Source organism: Podarcis erhardii (assembly GCF_964252035.2).
Source record: "Podarcis erhardii genome assembly, chromosome: 16".
Taxonomy (NCBI): Eukaryota; Metazoa; Chordata; class Lepidosauria; order Squamata; family Lacertidae; genus Podarcis; species Podarcis erhardii.
In genome coordinates this window covers 31,496,907-31,522,472 of record NC_138514.1, presented here as the reverse complement: position 1 = coordinate 31,522,472, position 25,566 = coordinate 31,496,907, and the positions used below count along the sequence as shown (strand labels likewise).

General features: G+C 44.4%; 2 protein-coding genes and 1 long non-coding RNA gene across 8 annotated transcripts in view; 2 read left to right on the top strand and 1 right to left on the bottom strand.

Moving 5' to 3' along the window:
* The window catches only part of NF1 (neurofibromin 1), a gene marked incomplete at its 3' end in the record, with an annotated part of 165,357 nt that overhangs the window by 44,234 nt on the left and 95,557 nt on the right, over positions 1-25,566 (bottom strand). For all 5 annotated transcript variants that reach the window (XM_081843430.1, XM_081843432.1, XM_081843431.1 and 2 more), the window contains one exon: positions 2,559-2,991. In XM_081843430.1, coding sequence (XP_081699556.1) covers positions 2,559-2,991 — 433 coding nt within the window. The remainder of the gene's footprint in view (positions 1-2,558; positions 2,992-25,566) is intronic.
* The window catches only part of EVI2A (ecotropic viral integration site 2A), a 166,724-nt gene continuing 146,632 nt past the window's right edge, over positions 5,475-25,566 (top strand). The window contains exons 1-2 of one of the 2 annotated variants that reach the window (XR_014151836.1): positions 5,475-5,831; positions 9,703-11,037. Coding sequence is in view for 1 of the 2 variants with exons in the window: in XM_081843631.1 (XP_081699757.1) it covers positions 9,718-10,530 (813 nt within the window). In the remaining variant the exon portion in view is untranslated. Of the gene's footprint in view, positions 5,832-9,702; positions 11,992-25,566 lie in introns of those variants that run through there. The other variant, XM_081843631.1, reaches the window with a different exon arrangement.
* LOC309331573 lies at positions 17,389-24,210 on the top strand. Its single transcript, XR_014151899.1, has 3 exons — positions 17,389-17,874; positions 18,377-18,470; positions 20,486-24,210. It is a non-coding gene; the product is annotated as an uncharacterized lncRNA (long non-coding RNA).

The following is a 25,566-nucleotide window of genomic DNA, read 5'->3' as shown; positions in this document are numbered from 1 at the left end:
GAGAAGAGCTTCTGGAGTCTCTGGAAAGCAGCCTCAACCGCGGTTAAAAGGAGTTAGCCCAATTGGGGGCAAGAAGATAAAGAACAGGCTCAGAATATAGTGAAAGGTGGATTAGCCCAATTGAGGGCAAGAAGATAAAGAACAGGCTAAGAATATAGTGAAAAGTGGATTAGCCCAATTGAGGGCAAGAAGACTTTGAAAGAACCAAAAGGGAGCAGTGGCACTGAGCCTTGGTGGTGGAGGGTGAACCTTCATATTTAACGGATTAGCCTAATTGGTGGCAAGAAGTAAGAAGATCAAACTGGACTAAAATTTGTAAAGACTGCAACTCAAAGGAGATAGTGGGAACTGAAAATCAGATTTCCCCATCTTACTCCTAAATTGAATTTTTTGCGGGGGGAAGGGGGAATTGGTGTGTGGGGAAGTGGAAAGAAGTGGAAAGAAGGAAAAACGGTCTATCGGGTTCAGTTTAAACGGTTAGTGAAATCAGATCCAAAAATTTTAAAATGTCATATACACAGAAAAAGGCGGGGGAGGGGGGGACTCCAGCAGAAAGAAAGGGGTCCAAACAAGAGTCTGATTTTAGATCAGAAATATTAAAAATGTTTAGTGAGATCAGACAAAGTGAAAAGAACTTAGAATCAAAAATTGAACAGGTAGATGCAAGAATTGGAAAAATAGATAAGAAAATAGATGAGACAGTAAGAGAACTTAAAGGGCAAATCAAGGAAGTATCCAAAAGAACCCAAGTATTAGAAGAAGGGATGAAAAAGACAAAAATGGAAATAAGAGAATTAAAGCGGGAGGAAGATAAAATTAAGGTGGGACTCCAGGAGACTAACAAAGCTCAAGAAGAAATGTGGGATGCCATCTCTATGAATGAACTTCGACAACGGGAAACAAATTTGAGGTTGAGAGGGATACCAGAAACGCAGAACGAGAATATTAGACAAAAGTTAATAGTAGAACTGGCGCAATGGTTAGAACTTCAGGAAGTCGACGTAGCAAATACGATAATGAATGCCTTCAGAATGAGGGTCAAAACGACCAAAGCGAAGAAATACCCAGGAGACTGCCTCATAACCTTCAAAGATAGGGATATGAGAAATTTGGTCCTTCAAAAAAACAGAGAAAAAAGGCTAATTATAGATGGCGGCTATATAATCATTTTCAAGGACATCCCAATTAGATTGTTGAAACGGAGAGACCCCTATAAAGCAATAGTCCAAACTCTTAAAAAGAACAATATAGAATTTAAATGGGAGTTCCCCGAGGGGATTTCCTTTTTTTACAAGAGTAAAAGACATAGACTGACCAGCCCGCAAGAAATAAGTAAATTTCAAAGAAAGTATAAAGAATTAACGACGGAAGAAGATGAAGAAGCGAAGGGAGCATCGGGAGGAGAAGAGATAAAGAGGAAAAACGGCCAGAGAGACGAGGAACAGGAGGAAGAGGAGGTGAGAGAGGAGGGGGAGGAAGAAGAGGAGGAAGGAATCTAAACACACTTAATTAAAACAACATGGCTCTAAAAATATGGAATTGGAATGTGAATGGCTTGAACGATAGGAAAAAACGCAATAAGGTGGAACAACTTTTAAAGAAGAAAAATCTAAATATAATCTGCTTGCAAGAGACTCACGTTGCAAGGAGTCATAGAAAAATTTTGATCAATAAGAGATTAGGCAATGAATTCATATCCTCAGATAAAAAGAAAAAGAGAGGAGTGGTAATGTACGTTAAAAGTAAAATCGAAGCACAACAAATATTCAAAGATGATGAAGGAAGAATGATGGCAATCCAGATAAATTGGCAAGGTGAAAAAATAATGGTGGTCGGGATCTACGCACCAAACGAAAACAAATCCGAATTCTTCAAAAAATTGGAGGACAAGTTATCAGAATTTGCAGACCAAAAGATAGTTCTGATGGGAGATATGAATGGGGTGGTCTCCTTAGAAATGGACAGACTAAGAAATAACAACTCAAAGGAAGGGAAGTTACCCAAGTCTTTTTTTGAGATGGTAAAGAGCTGTAACCTAATAGACATCTGGAGGTTAAGACATCCTCTGAGAAAAGAATTCACATTTTACTCCGACCCAAACGAATCAATGTCCAGAATTGATCAAATTTGGATATCAAATGAGTTGACACCAAGAACATCTCAGGTAGAAATTCAACCAAGAGTCATCTCAGACCATAGCCCTCTGGAATTGGAACTTAAAGGTTTGGAAGAAAGATCGTTTAGGTGGAAATTAAACGACTACTTATTGGATGATCAAAAGATAATCCACGAGGCCAGGAAGAAATTGAAAGAATATTTTGAAGATAACTGGGATAAAGGAACGAAGAGGAGTGTTGTCTGGGACGCGGGCAAGGCGGTGATGAGAGGGTATTTTATCCAACAGAACTCGATTAAAAGGGAGTAGATGTCCCACAACATCTGGAGGGCCATGCAATGCTCTGCACTTGCTCATTTTAAATGGAGAATCCACACTGCCCTAAATGTATATATGGCACAATTCCCTAAGGGCAAAGACCACAGCGTTGCATGAGACTCACTTTAATAGAAACTTTGGTGTCTTTGTGGGCCAGCTTGAGCGCATTGTGGAAAACCTTCAGGTCTTCTTCCAAGGCCAAAGTGGCTGCCGGGAGCTTCTGCTGCTCATGCTCTATGTGTTCTGCCAGCTTCCCAGGCGAGTCAATGAAGATGAGTCTCTTGCTGCCTTTGAGGCCCGTCAGAAGCCTCTCATGGTATTTCGTGTACTCCCTCACCCATGAGTTGCAGTTATAGATGAAAACAGCGGTGACGTTTTCGTAAGCGAGTCCCGGGAAAACAACAAACCACTTGGAGAGGAAGTCCGTTTTGAAGCGATTGCTGGGGCCGGCGTGAGTGAGGTCCACCACAATCTCATATGGCTTAGCGTAGTATGGCTTCAAAGTTAGCAAGACGTGGTATATCAGCAGATCACCATTTATCTGGCCAGTCTTGAACCTAGAAAGGAAAAATAAATAGCTGAGAGGGGGGGAAATGTTAGGGTGCAGCTTGGCTTGAGTCTTCAGCAACAGCAATAAAAAAAGAGTGTGAGAGAGAGATTACCCCTTTCCCCTAATGGAAACAGGAACACAGAAGAATTAGCTCCAGGGTGACTTTGTTGGCAAGGGACAAACAGCAGTGATTAGAATTTAGACTTTGCTCATCTGTCATGTTAGAGACAAGAAGGAATTTTAAAGAACGGAAGAAATAACACTGAAATTTTCATCTCCTCTTGAGGAAGAGGCCACAATAAATGCAATTATTATAGACAGAGCTGGTGCTATACTAAAGGCAAATCTGGGGAGATGTGGATGGCCCAGGAGGGCCATAATTATTTCACCACATCTGAATTATATATATATTTTTTTTGGGGGGGGGTCCTTCGACTAGGGGCTGGGAAGGAGAAGAAATGTGACTCTATGAGATCTGAAGATGTCATCCTGTGGAGCAGGAGTTGTGCCCTCCAGATGTTGTAGACAACAACTCCCCATGTTGTTTGTGGGCTGATGGGCACTGTGGCCCTACAACACCTGGAGGGCACCAGGTTGGGGAAGGCTTTAATATATGAACGTGAATCACTGGTGTTTGGAAACAGACATTTCACATGGTTGTATTTCGTCAGAGATGCGATTGCGTGCAGCTCCTTGTAGGAAACTGCCGTCTGATTAAACCAAAGTTTGCATTCACGCACTGTATGGCTCAGTCTTGAGGACTGATTCAGACATTCAAATGAGGCAGGAACTGTTGAAACAGCGCACATGACATGCAAAAAAGACTGATGACCCTCATTGTAGTCTTCCAGATTGCATGGACCTTGTTGCAGGAGATACACACATTTATGCTTTTCATAGATGGAGAACCTCAAGTCCATGGTACAAGTGTGGCCCTCAATGTTTCTCTATCTGGCCCTTGGGACTCTCCCAAGGCCGCACCCCTCACTGGTCCTGCTCTGAGGCCCCTCGGGTGCTTTAGCCTGGCTGGAATGTGTCCCTGACCTATGATAGTTGTGAGGGTGAAGAAACCTCTGGCTCTTGAGTGGCTGGAATGTAGCCTACTGTATGATGGTAAGAATCACATCTACTGCTCCACTCACTTTCCCCTCTGCTCCATCATCACCGGCAACCAGAAGGCTGCCCATAAGGCATGGTGGCCCTCAGCCTGAAAAAGTCTCCTCATCTGGCACTGGATTTTGCTGGATTACAATTCCCATCATCCCTGACCACTAGGCCATGCGGTTTGGGGCTGATCAGAGTTGAAAGCCAACAACATCTGGAGGACCGCAGGTCTCCCACCCTTGCTCAGAAATGTGAGTCGCTTTTTGGTCCTTGAACACCATCACTATGAGAAACCTATGGTGCACAAACATCTGGAACTCCCCCATAGGACCTCCTCCAACTCCAAAAACATTCCCTTCAAAAAGCACAGTGACAGATAAATTTCCAAACCTCTCAACTGGAAAAGCCGGAAAAGGGAGTAATAGCACATCAATTACTTCGAAATTGGCCTTCCCACTTAAAGGCACTCTTAAACTTTTCCTCTATAAAAACAAACCAGCAACGATATCTCAGCAAGGATTCTACATCAAACCCCGATTTATTTGCTTTCCCTAAACTTTCAAATTACGCCCGCGCTGAAACACGAAAACGAGGTCATTTATTAGAGCAGTGCTGCCCTAATTAAGCTAGTACTGGCATTTCCATTACAAGCCCGCCATTTGATGGGATTATAATTCAGATGTTTCATTTGCCAAGAGCTGAAACGTGGCATCCTGCTGCTTAATTGGATGTGTCTAAGAGCGCTCAAATGAATAGCAGGAGATGAAGGGACAGGAGTGGAGGCATTTAGATGCTTTCAGGACACCAAACAAGCCCATGTAAAGCAGTCGTACACTTAATTAAAAGCTTTGCTGTTGTTTCAGGAGGAAAAGTCGTTCCAGCAGAGAACGTCTTAAAATGCCGAGCGCGATAGATGTATATGCTGCAGATATTACTCAATTAATCTAATTCCTTAGGGAGGCGTAACAGGTACACTAATCCTGTAGTAGTGGAAGATCACCACCATTATTTGTTCAACTGTCCCGTGTACAAACGGCTAGAATGAAGCGCTTAGCCCAAAGGATGAACTCTCTGTAGTTTTACGAAATATAATGAGGAAATTGTGGCCCTCCAGGTGTTGCTTGGCCAAACCTCCCACCAGATTTAGCCTGCTAAAAAAAGTAATTACCCTACAGGCAATTAAAATAAATGTGAAAGCAGCCCTGGAAAGAAAGACACACCGGTAATTTACATGGAAGTCTGAGTGTCAGACAGATCTCAATAAACTGGACAGCGAATCTTTGCCTCCATACTCAAGAGTTGACTCAACACACAGGCTCTAGGAGCCTGCAATAAATCAACTTCCCCACCAAATCGATTTACATAAAAAGAAAAGGGAAAAAGATGACCGTGGCAGTGTACTCAGCTGCTTGGAGAAACAGGCTTGCCTTAAAGCAAATGCTTTATCCGTCAATCTGGAGGTCTAATTTAGGCAAGATGGTGGTTCTCCCTCCCTCCCTCTTAACACGTCACAGGGTACTTACACCAGAAAGGAAATGTGTCATCTCTGTGGTTTAGTTCTCTAAATGGAGAACTAAACACCATGTTTCAGAGGCACATTCACTTTCAATGCATAAAAACATCCCCACCTTCTAGACTCCAGAATCTAGAGTTTGCCACTGTAAGGCAGACAAATATTGAGGTGCGATTAGCTAGCGAATCACAGACCTCCCAAGTCAAACCCTTCGCTGACCTCTCCTCCAGGTAAGTGTATGTCTACCTTTTATACTTGGTTCTGTTTCTATCTTTCCTCACAGCAGGTCCCAGATTGAGGTTTCCAGTACCAAGAAGTAAAACTAACTTGTTCCAATGAGCCTTAGGCAGCAAAGCAGGAAACTTACTGAAGAAAGCGAGGGCCTGGTGCTAACTGAACCGCAAATGTTATTTATGTAACAGAGGAGGGAAGGCATTCTTGTAGGAGAAAAAGACAATTAGAAACCTGTCAATGTGCTTAGGGAAAGCCCAACACACTGTTTTCTAACAAAACAGCCACTTTGCCAGAGTGAGCTTAGGTGGAGAAAGAGAGAAAGAGCCCTTAATGGTCAGTTCCTTTGCTCTTGTCTGTTTAAGTGAAATCCTTAACATCAACCATCAGCTACTACAATTAACAGTGAGTGCTTTGTGCCGGCAGTGGAGGCACATAAGGCAGCATTGTAGTCATCGCGGTGTGGCAATGGTGGGCATCCGAGGATGCTTTCAGTTTGGTATGACTGGCACCATCCAGGAAGGACAATCTAAAAACAACAAGAATATCTGAAAGGTTGGGGGCAGGGAAGGAAGCCAGTCTCTGGGCATGAAAAACAAAAACCCAAGTTTTGCACAAGGAAGAAAATGGGCGGATGTACATCTATTGTAAATTTTTAATCTGGAGTCCCTGCCCTCCCTTTGTGGAAGGGAATAACAAAGATTGAGGCAGTAAGGCCTCTAAATACCAGTTTCCAGAAACCAAAGGAGTAGAGAGTGTTTCTGTGCTTGTGTCCTGCTTGCAGGTTTCCCCCAGGCACCTGGTCAGCCACTGTGGGAACAGGATATTAGACTACATGGGTCATTGGCTCCTAGCTTGTGTCTGGTTCAACACATAGCCAGAGAGTGCAGAAAGAGCTGGTCAAGCAAACAACAGAGGGCTAGAGATGAACACAGACTGGAGTTGGTAGAAGACAGCTTCATCATTTGATGCTCATACATAGGAGATGCTGTAGTTCAGCAGGACACCACGGACTCTGTGTACACAAGGTCCCAGGGTTAGTTCCTGGCATGTCCAGTAGAAGGAATTTGGGAAGCAGGGCTAGGAAAAGCCTCCACCTGAACCCTTGGAGGGTCACTGCCAGGCAAGAAGAGAAGAAGAGTTTGGATTTGATATCCCGCTTTATCACTACCCGAAGGACTCTCAAAGCGGCTAACATTCTCCTTTCCCTTCCTCCCCCACAACAAACACTCTGTGAGGTGAGTGGGGCTGAGAGACTTCAGAGAAGTGTGACTAGCCCAAGGTCACCCAGCAGCTGCATGTGGAGGAGCGGAGACACGAACCCGGTTCCCCAGATTACGAGTCTACCGCTCTTAACCACTACACCACACTGGCAAGGTAAACAATGCTTGGGCTAGATCAGGGGTGCCCAAACTTTTTTCAAAGAGGGCCAGATTTGATGAAGTGAACATGCGTGAGGGCCGACCAAGTTGTTGCGCTTTTTTAAAAAAACAATTTCCCCCCCAAATTGTTGATATTTGCAGGACGGTACCACTTCAGGTATAGGGGACGTGGGTGGTGCTATGGGTTAAACCACAGAGCCTTGGACTTGTTGATCAGAAGGTGAGCGGTTCGAATCCCCGCGACAGGGTGAGCTCCCGTTGCTCGGTCCCTGCTCCTGCCCACCTAGCAGTTCGAAAGCACGTCAAAGTGCTAGTAGATAAATAGGTACCGCTCCAGCGGGAAGGTAAACGGCATTTCTGTGCACTGCTCTGGTTCGCCAGAAGCGGCTTAGTCATGCTGGCCCCATGACCTGGAAGCTGTATGCCGGCTCCCTCGGCCAATAAAGCGAGATGAGCGCCGCAACCCCAGAGTCGGCCACAACTGGACCTAATGGTCAGGGGTCCCTTTACCTTTGCCTTACCACTTCAGGTAGAGGAGGGTTGTAGTTTTCAATGGGATCTCTCACTAAAATTCTCTTCCTACAACATGCAAAGTTAGCACAAGGTGAGTGGAAGGAAAACTCTCCCAATGTGGGTTAGATCTGCAATCTATTGTTATATGATGCGTCCTTTTTTACATGTTGTCAGAGCTGCCTCTAGGTCCCAGCTCACAGAGGACCAACGCCAGGCTGATGTTATGTACAAAAGTCTTTATTGAAGTTTAATTTCCATTTCAAAGCCAGAGCGTGCAGCCCTACGTCTAGACTCTAGATCGGCGAAGTCCCGTCTGAGTCTCCGCCCCTTCCACACCAGTTTAAGATCCTAGCCCTGCTGCACCTCCTGCGCTGCTCTCTTCTCCTCTGGGTCCTCCTGCCCTCTGGGGCATTGCCCTTTCTGGACTCTTCCGACGCTGAGTCGCTTAGCTCCTCCCCCTGCCTCCGGCGTGCTTTAGGACCCGGTTCCCAATCCTCACTCTCTGCTGTCCCACGCTCCTGTACATTTGAACTTGCTTCTCGCGCCAACCCAGTGACCTTTCTCCTAACCGTTACACTACTTCTATCACTGCTTCCCTCTTCCGTGACACTGGCCGGATCTGACCTCCCTTCCGTTGTCCGACTCTCCGAGGGAGGCGTGGTAGGCTCTGCCTCGTCTCCTCTCCCTGGTGGGGAAAGCACTGGCCCCGATGCCTGGGACTCTTCCCCCCCACTCTGCTCTGGTGGGGAAGCTGGTCCTGATTTCCAACTACTGCTCTGGGAGTCCCTGCTGCCCCCTTGCTCCTGGGGCGTTCCCCTTGGGACCCCCCTGCCCCTGGCCACTGGCGCTCCCTTCTGTGAATCTTCCGATTCGCTGGAGAGGCTCATGGAATCCCTCGGACCACTGTCCCCTCCTACGCTCCCTTCGGATTCCTCCCCCTCGCTCTCCATCTCCCGTCTTCCCTGTGCCTCAGCTCCTGAGCCCCTGACACATGTGAACTGGCTTTATGGACTCTAGGACACCCAATTCCATGGTGGATGTCCAATTTTTGAATTGGGCACCTACAGATCTACAGGATGCACACAGCCCCCTCTCTCCAAAACATTTCATACAAAAGAAGCACCATGCAGGCATCAAAACAATAGGATGCCCCTTCACTGACTGCAGAAGGAACATGTTATATTAGATGAGTAATGTAGCTCTCAAAATGAACTGCTGAAGAGTTGCTTTTGTGCTCTTCTTTATATGTGCAGATTGCCTGGGGCTCTTTGTTCATGATCACAGGAACATGAGGGCGTTGTCCTTTTGTTTTGCTGGAAAGCACTGGTGTATCTGAAGGTTACCAGAGATATAGCAAAGGCACTAAAAAAACTTCTCAAAGAGTCTACCTTCTGAAGGGCTTTTTCATGAAAAAATGATACATTTTGGTTGTACTGTATAACTAAAAACCTCCTCTATTACTTTTCTGCAAGGCACTGATGGCTTGTGGAAGAATCTTTCGGAGAAGCAGTTTAAGTTTCAGCACAGATGGGAAAACAGCCATGACATTTATCCCTTCCAATTTTAACAGAACAGAAGATGCTATAAATAACCAAAAGAGAAACTATATTTTTCTTAATATCTATGAGGCTTGAGAAGAAAGAACATGAATTATGAGCAATCAACCTTCAATCTGTGTTTAGTTTATAAGATGAAAGCCATTATACCTTAGACCCAAAGTCAGATTAAGCTTTAATCCATAATAACAAGCTACACAGGGCTTGTTGATTTTTATTATGCTTTTATAGTATGGTGTTTATCTGCTTTAAAACCTAGGGATGTGGTAATTAGAAACGAATAAGCAAACCATGCCACAACACAATTCAAACATGATAATATTTAAGTTCTCCCTCAGGAGAAGCCTCTCTGACAACTGAAACAAGTGTTTCTGTGGGTGCAAAACAAACTCAACCCTGTCACTTTATTATTCTTGTAGGCAGCAAACGTCCCCATGAACATGAAACTGATGGGCAACTCTCACATGGATTTGGGTTTCCTTTGGTGGGCCATCTTGCTATTTCACATACAAGTAAGAGCAGACACTACCACAACTCTTTTGATGACAACAGAAACTCCCACCGTCCCAACAACTCAAACCCCAACACACACCAGTGGGGCTCTTACAACATTGCCTTTGGGGGAGACGTCTACTTACACAACACAGATAAGCACCTTTGAATCGACATCCACAACACCGCCAACTACCTTTAGTTGGACATCCACCTCTCAATCCTCATCACAGACTTCAACTGCCCCGCAAATGCCCTCGACGCTTGCACCAGAAGTGCCCCCATCTCCCTACACCGTTACTGGTCCAGATCAAGAACTTGCAACTCCTAGTCAGGATCAAATGAAAGCTGAACTCTGCGAAGAGAACAGCAAAAGGCTCATACTGATTTGCCTCATCATCATCGGGGTGCTTATCTTCATTTGTGTATGTCTACTCGTGGCCACTGTTGCAATGGCAAACAAACTCTCCTATATGAAGAAAAGGCAGCCAAGCAAGCGGCCCCTCAGGAGCAACGGCGATTTCCTCACCACAAATAGCTTGTGGCCAGCTGGATTAGAAACGTTGCAGAGGATGACCAACGAGGCGGCAGCAGCAGAGCTGATGACACAAAGAACGGGGTCGGAGAGAACAAAAGCGGGACAAGGGAAAACTGGCGAAGAGGCTAGCAAGAAACTAGCGAGTGAACTGTCAGACAGGCAGAAGCTCAAGGAGGTGTCGGCAAAGCCACCCAGCAGCACCACAACCATCATTTAGATTCAAGCATCATGCGGACACCCAAAAAAGGTTGGGAGGGAGAGAACTTGAAGGCTATGTGCCACCACTGCATAGGCATTGGGTTTCCGGGCGGTAATGAACTTTCCAGGTTGGAATTCCACAGCGAGCTATTACCAGAGAGGTAATTGTTCACGATGCTTCAGAAATCAAGCAGTCCACAGCTCCTGAAATGTGGGCGACTTGTTTTAAGAAAATTCAAATGCTACACATGCAAGGAGGCAGGTGAAAAACAGAGCAGATGCGAGGCTGGAAGGGGAAATGTCCCCTTGCCACCCACACAGAACAACAAGGATGGCTGAGAGGCGGAGCCAGTCTTTGCGAGGAAAGCCTTCCATGTATGCATCATATCCCTGCTCATTTTCCTTACATTAGAACACTGGGTCTCAGCACAGGAAAGCAATGCCACGGAGGTGTTGCAAGCTCTTACCTGCTTGCTTCCTCCCCCTGCCCCAAGCTACCTGGGTGCATCCTGACTGGACTAATACAGTGGTACCTTGGGTTACAGACGCTTCAGGTTACATATGCTTCAGGTTACAGACTCCGCTAACCCAGAAATAGTGCTTCAGGTTAAGAACTTTGCTTCAAGATGAGAACAGAAATTGTGCTCCAGTGGCGCGGCAGCAGCAGGAGGCCCCATTAGCTAAAGTGGTGCTTCAGGTTAAGAACAGTTTCAGGTTAAGTACGAACCTCCGGAATGAATTAAGTACTTAACCTGAGGTACCACTGTACAGCAGACTGCCTCCACCAGCTGTTCATGTCTAAGACTGCAAGAGGCTTGTGTAACTCCTCATCCCCCAAGCCTCTGATTCTTTGCAACTACATGAGCTCCACCTCCCTCCCAATTCTCTCTGTTGATCTTTATTTAATACCTGTGTACCAACAAGACAAGGAAAAAAATCCCAGATCAATCACCCCTCCTTTGTTCAGTCAAGTGCTTGGGAGGAACCTGATCAGGGCTAGCAAAATGCCAAGTTTCTTGCTTGTGGCGGAATGTCTACGTCGTACTTCCTGTCCCCATCCCTTAATGCGGGAGCCGATATACCAGGAATTCTCCTCTGTTAGGTCGATTTAAATGACCTGATTACAATCAAGGTCTGTTCTCAGCTTCTGTAATATTGTTCCTTGTAAGTAATGAAAAATAAAGCAGGCTTCTTGGGGTTTCCTTTTACGGAAGTGGGGAGTGGGGTGTTTTTTTCCTTTTAAAACAGGGCCACAGTTAAGTTTTCAGCGATAAAATGTTTGCAGGAGATTGTGGAACAGCCAATGTCAATACATACTAGATTGCTAAATGCAACTAATGTTATTGCAGAATACTCAGTTTGTTCAGAGTAGATGTTTTTGCCTTTCCTGGATTTCTTTATGCATGAGTCTGAAGATGAAACCTCAATTTCCTGACACATACGAAGTATAACAGCTGAGCAATAAATTCACTGCACACAATCCCAAAGTCACCAGTAATTATTATTTGTGAATCTGGAACCTGGGGGAGCCGAGTATATGAACTCAATTTCAAAAGCCATCGTCCCCCAAGACTGATGAGCCTTAGAACAGATCCTTCCAAACTTTGTTCTGGCTCAAATTAGAGGGCATCAGTGAGACTGGATAAGGAGTGGTGAGACTGGATAAGGAACTTCCTGCTTTCGTTATTTATTTATAAGGGAAATCCTTTCCTTAAAAGCTGGTATTGGCAGAAGGTTAAGATGGGATACATGGTGAATCACTGGGTGATCTGCAGTAGATTGACCAGGGTTTTGGAATCCCAACTGCATATGCAGATCGAAGTATGCAGCTGATGGAGTGCCATTAGGTGATCTCTCCAAACCAGAGTTTTGCAGCTCTTGTTTTACAGCTGGCTCCAACTGGTGAATCTTGGGGTATGAGGAGGTGTTGATGGAGACAGTTACTATTCTGAATACCAGTTGCTGGAAACTGCAGGAGGGGCGAGCATTCTGGTGCTCAGGTTCTGCTCGAGGATTTTCTAGAGGCTGCTGTGAGAACAGGAAGCTAGACTAGATGGGCTGCTGGCCTGATCCAGTAGGGTTCTTCTTATGTTTAATCCCCTTATATGGCAACACAGAATTGGGAACAACACCTGCTGAAAGCAAGCAGCAGAACAGGAAAGGAGTGGCCAGTATTTCCAGCAGAGAGGATCAGGAATTCAGTACCTTGAACCTCTCAATGACTAGCAAAATTATGTAACATGGCATAATCTGTTTAGGTTGTAGAGCTCAGCTTTCTTGGCACAACATTAAGTATCTAAGAACACACCCAGTTTTGGATAGAAGATGATGATGCGTTAATGGTCCATTTAGCAGCTTGAAGTTGTTTACATTAGGCACAAAAAAACCTCCTCCCTTATCCTTCATTTGCAAAGTAACTTCATAGACTTTTCCGTGCTGTGTGAGGTTGACCACTCTTCCCATTTTGCAGATAGGTTAATATATATTGAGGGAAGGGAACAATTTACGTACCGTGAGCTCCTTGGAGGAAAGGCAGGAAAAAATCAGGAATGGCTCTGTAGAGGCTGTAAAATTCCTCCTCCCATCAGCTTTTTGAGTTTGGGGTTATTTTGTGTGTGTGGGGGGGTGTTCTTTAGTGTACAGCGCACCACCCTACACATCTGAATGGCCACAGGTTCCCATCTCTGGTATACAGTATACTCGACATGGCACATCAATGGACACTTAATCCCTTTACTGAGGAATACAATATTTTCCTGTTCATCAGGTGCCGTTGCTTCAATTCATACATTACCACTGCAGGATAGAAACCTCTACTTCTCCAGCGCTTCTTGTCATTCCAATTTAGTAATTTCTCAGTGGAGAATCAATTTGGAGTGGAGTCAAAGGTATGTATTGTTCCTACACAAATGCTGCCTTGTTTCCCTTAGGGATACTGTATGAATCAGGCCCATTACTCTATGAGCCACACTACCATACATATAGGCAATACATATCATAGAAAACCGTATTTTCAAGATATCCTGCTTGAACAACATACAAGGCCAGAAGGGAACCTGAGAAACCTTTGCCATCACTATATCCTGTGGTAGCAAATTCTGCTGTTTCACCCTGGAATGTGTGAAGAAGTACTTTTTGGGGGGTCTGTCCAAAAATCTTCCAACATTCAGTTTCACCGGATGATCCCAGCTGCTAGTATTTCAGAGAAACTTTTCAGTCCAAAAAGGGACTCCCAGAACAGCTTAAAAGACAAAGAAAAAGAAACCACCAGCAAGCAATAAAACCAACTGGCCGATTCAGAACAGAAAGCAGAGCAGTCAACACACTGAGATAAAATCCAGGATAAATCTGAGTCAAAAGGCAGAGGGGAACTTTATTTAGAACAATATTTGGAGGCAGGGGGTCCACAGGTCACACACGCAAGCATGCATTCTGCCCTGCCAGCATTCGTGCACTAGAGGAGACCCACCCAAACACACATTGCCTCACTCCCATCTGCTTCTTCCTGTTCCACCCCTTAAATATTGTGCAGTCTATGAAGTAGTCCTTCCAGCTGACCGCGTTCTCAACTTTGAAGATTTTCCTGCAGCTTGGTCACTTGTTCCCTATAATAAGAAGTGTGCAGCTGCTATTCCCTAGCTGAAAGCTATATTTTGAAAGAAGAAAGCATGGGAGGTTCAGCAATAACTGGCTCTGTTCGGTGACTCACTCCCACACAAGCAGATTTGGAGGCTGTGTCCTTTTAACCCCCTCAGCCCCCAGTGCAAAGACACCCCCCTTCATCACACATGATGAACACTGCTTGAGGCAAGAGGAGGCCCTTAAGATCAAAAGCTATGCTGGGGGGGTGGGGAGATAAAATGCAAAGTCCTGCCCCAATCTCCATGTTACGTGAAATTTTCAAAAAAAGAGGAATTTAAGGATGTGGGGGGTGAGTTCCTATGCTGGGCAGGGGAAGACATATGGATTATGACACCATAGAATAACCTCATAATCTGTCTGGGACTTGCTGCTGCAGCATACTTAGCCTAGTGATTAATCCATCTCCTGAATGTGCTTGGCACAGCATGAGACTTTCTGAACTGCCGTGCAGTTGAGCCAAGTCATTTTTAGTCAAGACTTACAGCAGGTGGTTCCATGTTAGGCATGTCTCTCCCTCCACCCATCCACCCCCAGGAAATAAAAGTACTCAATGGGATTTTAAAAATGATCATACTGCCAAGTGACTCAGCTTATTCCCCAATGAGCAGATGATGTGATCTCTTCCTCTCCCCACCCAAGATACGTATGATTTTGGTTTGGGAAATAAATATCTATATATTAGTATCAAACTTCCAAAGTTGTTAGTGAACATAGGCTTGAAGCTCTAGCCAACGTCATACAGCTGATGTGCAGGAAATATAAATTTATCAAGCCCACTTACCCCAAACCCAACACAAGCTAAGGGAATTGGCTGAAGCTCAGCAGTAAAGTACACCATTTGCACGCATAAGACAGCAGACTGAATTCCAGCATCTCCAAGTAAGGCTGGGAAAGACCCCTACCCAGAACCATTGAGAACTACTACCAGATAATACTTGGTTAAATGGACCAAGGGCCAGATTCAGTATAAGTCAACTTCTTACGTGGGAAGGGTAGAAAGTGAGCAAGCATATTGACTGTTAATGCCAGCTCCTATCCAGGGACTGCTAAGTAAAAGCTGAGGGAAGCTGGGGGGCAAAGCTGGGGTTAATATTGTGGGGAGGGAGAACACAACACCATCCACAACCCAATACACACCTCGAAACCCAGGTGAGGAGAAAAGGAGGAAGTTAAGAAGGCAGGTAGGACCTGAGCTAAGCTAAGATGCTTGTAGCAAGAGTGGCTGGGACAACCCAGCCACACAGGCAGAATATAAATAATTAAAGTAAAGTAAATTAAAGTACCGTATATACTTGAATATAAGCTGACTTTTTCAGCACATTTTTTAATGCTGAGAAAGCCCCCCTTGGCTTATACTCGAGTAAGGCGGGTGGCGGCGGCGGCGGCGGCGGAACGAGCGGCCCAAAAGGAGCCCTTTCTCACTGCTGGTCCCGCTGCCTGCCTCTCGCAAGGGCAGGCACAGGAGCCGTGGTTGGGAGAGGCAGGTTTGTGGTGTGGTGAACCGGCTTATACTCAGTAAGTTTTCCCAGTTTTTTGTGCTAAAATTGGGTGCCTCAGCTTTAATTTGGGTCGGCTTATACTCAAGTATACAGTGATACCTCGGGTTAAGTACTTAATTCGTTCCAGAGGTCCGTTCTTAGCCTGAAACTGTTCTTAACCTGAAGCACCACTTTAGCTAATGCGGCCTCCTGCTGCGGCCATGCCGCCGGAGCACGATTTCTGTTCTCATCCTGAAGCAAAGTTCTTAACCCGAGGTACTATTTCTGGGTTAGTGGAGTCTGTAACCTGAAGTGTATTTAACCTGAAGTGTATGTAACCTAAGGTACCACTGTATACGGTAAACAAAGTCCAGCCTGCCTAAAGAAAATAAGACCATCTACAAAGAGAAGAGACTCATTGACCCAGCACCTTAAACAAGACAATTCACTGCGTCCATCAGCTGATCACTGGAACCTACTAACTGATATATACTTAACCAAAGCATGACCATATCCACTTAGAGTGTTTTATGATCAGCAACCTTATTTTCAACAGGCAGTTTAATGGATGCTTCTGGAACGATCCCTGGCCCCTGTGCACATGCATGTGCATGTATACTCAGAAACACATATAGTAATAGGTGTCAATGTGGACAACAGGACTACAGAGTTTGCCACATTTGCCAAAAATGAAATGCCACCTTCCATGTCAAGAACCACAAGAACATGCTTAGATCTGCAGTCCAAAGTGCAAGAATGCACAGGTGCAATGAAACATTATGGGCTGGAGAAATTTGCATTCCTAACTGAGTCATTTTGAACCTCAGCAACTTCCCGTGCAGGGCTACTCAAGCTGAGAGTTTGGGCAGGGAGAACAGAAGACTTCTCCTCCATGTACCCAGCTACTCGAAACCGAGTGAGAACATCCAAACAGAAGCCTAGCCATTTTTGAAAACGCCAAGAAGCCTGGCAACCGCTCCTTCAACAAGGAGCCAAGCAAGCAGAGAAGAAAATTCCCCTTGGAAGCAAAAACAGCAGCTTAGCTAAGCAAAGAGGAGGAGGAAGAACTCCGAGCTACACAACACCCACTTGCAACCACAAAGGAACACAGCGCTTCCTGTTCACAGTTGCCTCAGTTGCCAACAGTCACTACGGAACTTGCTCATATGGAAACGCATCCGGGCAAGTGCTCGGTGTGGACCTTCAGCTTGCTTCTTAATGCTGTTTAGCAGCTGAGAATGGGGAAGGAAAAGCAAGCCCTGCACAGGCACCTGGCTCTCTGAGCAGGCATAGGCTTAGCAAACTGAGCTAGGTATTGTACTGGGCTCTGGAGGGCCACAAGATGTGGAGACAGGCAATCTGAACATGCATTGACCAGCTCAGAAACTCCCACAACTACATCACACTAGGTTTGCATCTTGATTTTTAAATAAGGGTGAAGGCCCTGGTTCAGTAGGAACTTGAATATCATAAGCCAGGGTTAAATCAATGCTTTGTATCACTGGGGCAAAGACTGAGGTACAGGAGAGTCACATGGAGGATGGAAGGGTTTGGGGAGGAAGAACACACTCTTACAGCCTGCTCCTAATTTTTTAAACATGTTTAAAAGAAATAGATGTGTTACATCTTTGCTGGACCAGCAAGTGACCATATACCGTATTTAAAATACACAAGTTCCTCAAAGAACTCTAGTTCATTAAGGGCGCTGAGAATTGTAGCTGTTGGGTATTCTACAGTTCTCAGTATTCTTTTTGCAGGGAGGGGCGAATGTACTTTGAATGTATGTAAGCACCCTCTGAGCAATTATTTCCTTGGCCTTCCAAGAAAAAGAAACAGAAGCACCTATATATGTATCAATGTAAATGTCACATAATTTAACAACATCAACATTTGATTGGCTGTGTTTTCTCTTCACAGGCACAAAAACTCTCTAATTTCAATCTGCTACCATTAAAATTTGGTTAGACACTGAAAAATACTTCTATAGAGAAAGCTGCCCAGAGTACAGCCTTTGCAGAGAAAAATGTCCACACACTTAATCACTTCTCAGTTCTTGGGGCTTCCTGCAAAAAGTGTTGATAAACTTCCTCTTTAAATGAAAATAGGATCATTTTGCAACGTGTAAACCACCAGCCATTTAGAAACACTTTGTTGTGTTGTGCTTCCTTTTCTCTGCTCTTGAACCATTAAAATGTGAACTTAAAAACGAGAACCTGGTTAGAACAAGAAACGATATCGAACAGGTAAGACACAATTATACTTCTTTGGATAAAAAACATCTCTAGAACAGTAAAACTGGAATTGAATATCTTAGGAATGTGTGCTTTACTTTTTGGAATGTTCTTTAAAAAAAAAAAAAAGTTTTGCATTCCCTATCACATGCAAGGCTAATGTTATATTAAGTGAGGATTTTTTCTTCCAAAAGAGATATATACATTATGCAGCAAAAAAAAAAAAAAAAAAAAGCACAAGTGACCTGGACTGTCCCCAAAGAGTGATTGCCACTGGAACGCCAATCAGATCTGGGTACCAACTCAACTTGGGGGTTGGGGGGTGAGAACAGACCTCTCTTTGAAATGAACAAATATAAAGAGAAAATTGGAACATTAAGGTGGTCGTGCCTCAAGTTTTTATTATCTGAGGGAAGCCTTATAGGTTCTGAAAATACTCCCTTCATTTTATTCTTTGTTATAACAACAAATGCACAAATTCTTTTTTTCTTGCTTGCAACTTTGTTATCTTTAGTAAAATCTCTGGATGTAATTTCTGCAAGCAACAGTCACATCACAACAAAAAAATCCACATACTTTTGGGGCATCTTAAGTACCAACAAATTTATGTAAGTAAACACAAAGGTGGGAAAAAGGAGTATCTATGTGTTTCTCTGTAAATATATATGTGTGTATATTGGAGTTAAAGGGCAATTGGCTGCAACAATTGAATTTGAGCTGCAATGAAAGCAAGTTAAGTTCAGTGACCTTCATCACAGGAGTAATTCATGATAGCATGAAAAAGTAAAAAGGTTTATGGCGCAACACTGTTTACTTTGAAGTAAGCCCTACGTAGTTCAATGAGGCTTACTCACACGTTTGTATAGGATTTGACAACAGAATGTGTAGTTCAGAGCTGCTAATGTAAGCTATTGACATATTTAGGTAATTTGAACCGCTGCAAAATAGTGTTCCACTTTAAAGATTCCATGCTACCGCCCATTCTTGAGATTCCCCAAAAAGAGGGGGGCGGGGTTCACTTTTGCAGGATCCAATCTGGAGCAAGAAAAAAAAAAAACCTGTATAGTTAAGATTTCTAGTTCCATCCCTTCAGGTTTGCATTTTTAAAATGTTATCCTTTAAAATGGATGCACAGACCTTGAAAACATTTTACTGAGGACAGCTGCTATTAAGATTGCCTTCAGAAGGCCTGCCCCAAGGCCAGAGTTCCCACTCATAGGGTTCCTAACCCCCCAGCAGGACCCACTGCTGGTGCCTTCCTTGCACCCCCTGCCCTTAAAAAGAATTCTGACCTGGTGCTCTGAGCATTCTCAGCAGCTGCATCGCACTGTCATTTTAATTTCTCACAATGCAGCTTCCCTCCAGAAGCACTGTGGGAAATTTAAATGGTAGCTTGATCCAGTCACCCAGAGCCACTTGCCATGCTACTGCTGATCACCACCTACCGATGGATGAGGGGGGCTTGCCAGAGGGCATTTTGCCCTGGGCCCCCTCAAACCTGGAGCTCCTCCTGCATGTCCCTTCATTAAAACAAGTGCTACAAAACTTTGTTGTATTTGCTCTGGGCTAGTCTCCTTTCAGTCAGGCCCAGTTAAGGGAAGGGGAATTCTTTCATGTCTTTCTATCTGCTGTGAATGGATTAATCATCCCCCATTTAAAGATGCAGGCTACCTACTCTTGTTTCTATGTGAGTTACTGCTCCAGGCCTGCCTCTTTCCAGTGAGTAACTCACACTCCAAACAGGGATACAAATACATACAGGAATGGGAAGTGCTCTTCAGACGTTAGGAATGAACAGAACCACAAATTTCTGGTCCGAATCGATTTTGGATGTGTTCACGCATAAGGTCGTTCTCTTCCATTTCTTTCTATGTTTTTAGTGGTTTTTATTTTTATATGTAAGTCGCCTTGAGTCCCATCAGGGAAAATGGTTAGGTATAAGTAAGTAAGTAAGTAAGTAAGTAATGAAAAAAAAAATCTACCCCAAAATTTGCATTTAAATAAGTACTTTTGAACATGTTTTCTCACAAAATACATGTTTCTAAAGTATTTCCCACCAAAATATGCATTTTTAATCTGCATGTTTTACTCTGCATGCTAGTCACATTGGAATGTACAAAGATCAGATTCATCAAATGTACCTAACTCTGAGGCCACTTAATTCTCACACTCTCACACTTCCCAGTAAGGGAAGTCAAGCCCATGCGAAAGTTTTAACTTTTGTTTCTCTAGGACAGAGTTGAATCCTGGCCATCATAGCACGAGTCAGTACACTTGCGTTACAAACAACACTACTTATTTTAAAAATCAAAGACACTCGGTTGTATCCAATGCAACACAGAACAGACCCACTGAAAACAATGGATATGACTTCCTTGGGTTCATTAATTCCAATGGGTCTATTTTGAATACAAGAGAGTTGGATACAACCCTCTAGATTAGGCACCCCCAAAATTGGCCCTCCAGATGTTTTGGAACTATAATTCCCATCATCCCTGACCACTGGTCCTGTTAGCTAGGGATGGTGGAAGTTGTAGTCCCAAAAACATCTGGAGTGCCGAGTTTGGGGGTGCCTGCTCTAGGTTCTGATAATTTACTGCCTTTTATTCCCTTTGTGCCACAGAAGCGTTTATCAGCACTGACGCAACTATGGACTCCAGAGCCATTGTGCTTGTTTTCTTCTACGGGCAGCTATGGTGGAACGTATCAACTACACTTCCGATCACTACCACTGCAGTTGTTGGCACTGATGGAAAAACCCCCATACATTCATACAAAACAAGCGAACCTGGAGACCCTGCAAAATTTAACCAGCAAACATTCACCACACAGCCCCAGGTTCCTGCAGCAGAAGATCCCAAATCTCACGATGGTGGACACTTCATAGCAGCGGTAGTAATTGGGGTCATCCTGACTGTCATGATCGTAATTATTGTTGGCATCTTCCTATGGAGGAGGTGGAGAAGGTCCGCTACACCTGTCCCGCACTGGGCAGGCCGTTCCCCATTTGCGGATGGAGAAGTACCAGATACAACTGCAGATAAAGAACCTATTCAAGACACGAGGCGGACTTCAGTTCTCTCCTTCTTGCCTTGGAAATTCAACAAAGATGCGCAGCTATTGGAAAATGCACAGGGACAGTTGTCTGAATCAAGCCAAGGCCCGGATGTTCCCCCTATATGTGGGGCTGAAGAGAGTGGCATGCAGTCAAGCTCCACAGCAACAGCTTCTTCTGCAAGCATGCAAACTGCCATTTCTGAAGAACCAAGCAGCTTGATAGATGTTCCACTCCAGTCTGATAGTCCAGAGCCACTTGATTTGCCTCCACCGCCAAACTGGCTTGATGGAGCTAATGAGGATCTCTGTCCAAAGCAGACAGAGTCCCTCTCACTTGAACCAACTGCAGAGATCCAGTGTTCTGGATCCCTAGTTCTCTCCCATCAAATTCCAGGCGAAGAACTGCTACTACCACCTCCTCCAGAAGACTTGTTATCTAACTGATATAAAGGAGGAAAATGCTTAGGGAAACAAACCAATCAAAGAAAAAGGCCGAAGACCTATCAAATGCTGTTAGTCTCTAGTTTTTTTTTGTGAGCAAAAGGGAGCGCCATTGCCTTTTTCACATAAGAACAGAAGAGCAACGGTCCGGCTGCTTCTAGGGTATCTATGTTCTCCACTGTGATCAACCAGAAGCTTCCAGAAAGTTAACAAGCTGTGCATGAAGGAAACAACTGGCTTTCAGAGGTACACAACCTTTGCAAATGGGATGCAATGTTAAAACATTTCCTCCATGAGTTTCTGCTCCTTTTTATTCACCCTTATTTGGGCAGCAGTTGATCAGAATACCTTTCCATTTGTTTGTACCCTTTATGAACCCATGACATCCTTTTTATCTGTAGTTCTACTACATTGGTCTTACATAATCTCCAAGTGTCCGGAAGAGATCTGAACCTTCTGGCACTTCCTTTGCAGCTTCCTTTAAAGCAATGCCTTCTCTTTTAAGAAGCCGTCTTTTTGACACTGAAAATGTGACCTTGCTGGACTTCCTGGGAACCACTTGCATTTATGTTGAATTTTACAGCACTATGGTCACTGTTTCCAAGCCGATCAACAACATCTGCGTCTTGCTCTGGTTCCTGGGCACCACTAAGTATTAAGCCTCCTTTCCAACAGGCTCTTTTACAACTTGTTAAATAATAGCATTTTTTCCCTGTCTACAAATTTTGCCTTTTTTAAATCTAAAGGCAAGCCACCCCCCCACCCCACCCCAAATTTTGTTTGCTATTGTTATCAGCCCAAAGCAAATTTTATCAGAACTCATGATTGCAGGTTCAGACATATCACATGCAACAGAAACACTTTTGCACCCACGTCACTGCAGTACTATATGGGAGTAACCACAACATGGCTATACAAAATGAAACACAGGAACCCATTGAGCTCATCTTTAGTGCCAACCAATTTGATGCAGGTGCGGCAGCAGTTCCACCGAGCTCCAAAAGCTCAGAGGGTTCAGCAGGTACACTAAGCCCCAGGGAATTATGGGATGGGAACTTTGGGGAAAGGAACATAGCTCAGTGGTAGCATTTGCTCCACATGCAGAAGGTCCCATGCTCAATCCCTGTCTGAACTCCTAGAGAGCCACTGTCAGTCAGTGTGGACAGTACTGAGCTAGATGAGCAAGTGTCTGAATCAGCATAAGGCAGCGCCCTATGTTCCCAAAGATATATGGGAGACACGAGTTTTGGTGCTGGGGCTCAAAGGGAGGTGGTGGTGAACTCCGCTCTTTTTTTGGCCGAGGAGAAATGTGTCCTGGGAATATAAACCCCAGAACAAGGGGAAGCAGGATGGTGAACTCACCTCTATCCAGCCACCCTCAGCCCCATGACCGGTTTTCCCAAGGACCAAATTCTGCAATATCCAACCGCTTTCACCTCCCCTGGAAGCAAGAACCTTTCCAATAATTCTACAACACAGACATGACTCGGATTTCTTTCACTTGCACATTTGATCCAGTGGAGTAAACTGCTGCCAGTTTTGATCAAGGGGATCTTATGTACGCAGAAGAGATCCCTAGATGATGCTTTCGTTTCCTTGTTCAAAGTTCTACTGCAAAGTGCATCCATGAGAATTAAAAGCTCTGCTGCAAGCAAGAACACTCGCTTTGGAATCTGGCCGGAGCTGATTGGGTGGACCTTGGGGAAATCAACTCTTGATTCTAATGCTAAACTTTGTGCTCTTCAACACTTAAAAAAAAAGTTACTGCAACTTCAGCATCCTGGTCTTTTGTTTCTTTTTTTATACATTGGTTAAGTGGTGAGATGCACCAAGATTTGCTAATCGTTAGCATAAGCGGATGTGACGGTCTACCAGAGCCTTGTCATGAAGTTACAAGTCATGAAATAGTCCATTCTATATTTAGATTTTTTTTCTGCCTCCATTCTAAAGGGCTCATGAAAATGTACAGGTTTCATTCCCGCAGCCTATGAGATAATTAGGCTTTGAGACCTTAACTCCTCCATATCCACACAAAGCTATATTGCCAAGGGTCACACTATTCATTTCACTATACCAACCCAGGCCAGAACTGGGTGTTATTGCTGATGTATGTCTGCCATGGGGAAAAAACAGCCTAGTTCACCTCCTTCTCTCCTGGGGAAATAGGTAGTTACAAAATGTGTGTCCTGACATCATCAGACTCCAGGTTTCCTTACACCCATTCCATTGGCTGCTGTTTTGAAGGACAGGGAAATTCTCAGTATGCTGATGCTGCATCACACATCAGTTGTAATAGATGTTATCAAGAAAATAGATGGGTCCCATTTTGCAAGCTGGGGGTGAAGGGTGGATCCTGGGTCTGAAAAGTTGAAGACTATTGGGTTAGGATGTATGGGTGGCAGCCATCAGTCAGCCATACCTAAATTTGTAACATCATGAAAGCAACCACTTCTAGATACATGGATTGACGCTTACAGATAAATTATCTGACCATCTTGGCTGTGAATCCTGGAAGACCTGCTCCCTGCCTTGCAGGTCTTTTCCCACCTGGGAAAAGGCAGGGCCCTGAATGACTCCAGCTGCAAAAGCTGAGGCTGCTGGACAGAATATTGGGCCAGGGTATGGTTTAGGGAGTTTTGTTGGGGGCGAGGGTTGTTGCTGTTTATTTTGGATCTTACGACTTATGTGGAAATTGATTTGCTTGTGCACTTTTTTGATGTTTTGTTTATTGTTTATGACTACTATTGCTATGTGTGTAATTCTGTAATTGTTTTTATAAGCTGTAAACCACCATTAGCATGGTTTTAACTTTGGAAAGGTGGCAGACAAATAAAACGATTGACTGATTGATTTTGGTGCATGAATTGGCAAGCTGAAGTATAATGGGAAAGTGAGCATGTTCCCACACCGATCAAACCTGGCAGAGTGAATTGAGATCACCTTGGATGTGCTGCAGTACCTCCCACTTGAAATCCATGGCAAATTTCCCATAGGGTTATCGGTGAGTGCAGCCCTTCTCTCCATCTTTTTTAAAACATATATTGCACCATGCCTACCAGGCTGCCAGTGCAATAAAAATATGAAATAACACTAAGCATCCTGCTAAGGACATCTGCTTACCTGTGAACCACTTCAGAAAATATAACATTTCATATCTGCACAAATGAAGCATCATCTCAGCTGGGGCCACTGAAAATATCCACAATGTTCCCTATTAAGGCAGTTGGCAATATTTATTTTTTTTTGGAATCTGACGCTAATACCTTTTTAGCTACCTTTTCATGTTCTATACTTAATGCATGTGAGCGTATTTGGTTTTACGAGCTCTTAAACACCCAACTTTCAGCAGGGGTCTTATTTTAAAGGGTGGGAGTTTGTGTCCTTTTTAAAGGACATCATTCCGCCTGGTTCAGCTAGCAAAATCTCCCCCACCCCCACCCCCACCCCACGTGCACTTTGTATATTCCAGTGTATATCATTTTACCCGTGCAGTGTTAAAGGTATTACTCATTTTACTCTTCTTGGCTGCTGTTGGCTCTGCAGTGCTGAGATCTTGCTGAAATCTATTCTGGCGTATAGAGTCTCAATAAAATAGCTAATCAGCCTCTAGTCGCAATCCCGAGTCTGTCCTTAGTTACCTCTGGATAACATGATTGATTGAAAAAGGCATTCCTTGGCAGTAACAGAAGGCAGTATCCTTCCTTCTATTTCTGATGTTCAGGCATGAGTGCCACGACTTATGCCGCCAAGATGGCATCACCCACACACAAGAGAGGGGAGCTAACAGCAGCCTTGGGCGAATTCCAAGGTTTGCAGAAGAAAAAGAAACCTTGCTGAAGGGTAACTCCCCAAACAGTCCATTGAAAGCTTGAGCACGCTTGGCGACCATGGAATGCTGGCTGATTATGAAGGGAGATGAATGGGAGAATGGGAAACCAACTGGAAGGGGGCATGGAATGGAGTCGGCTAACAGGGGCACTCCACACTGCAGCATTTTGTTGCAGGTGTATTCACACAGGATCTCTCAGTCAATAGTAGGATTACACATCTTGTGGATCAGAAACAGCCTGCAGGCCACTGGTTAAGAAAAAAAAAGTCAGAAAGTTGGTCCATCTAGCTTGGTGCAGTTGGCATGGATTTAGTGGCTCTCCAGGGTTTCCCCCCAGCCCTACCTGGAGATGCTGGGGACTGAAATGGAGAACTTTT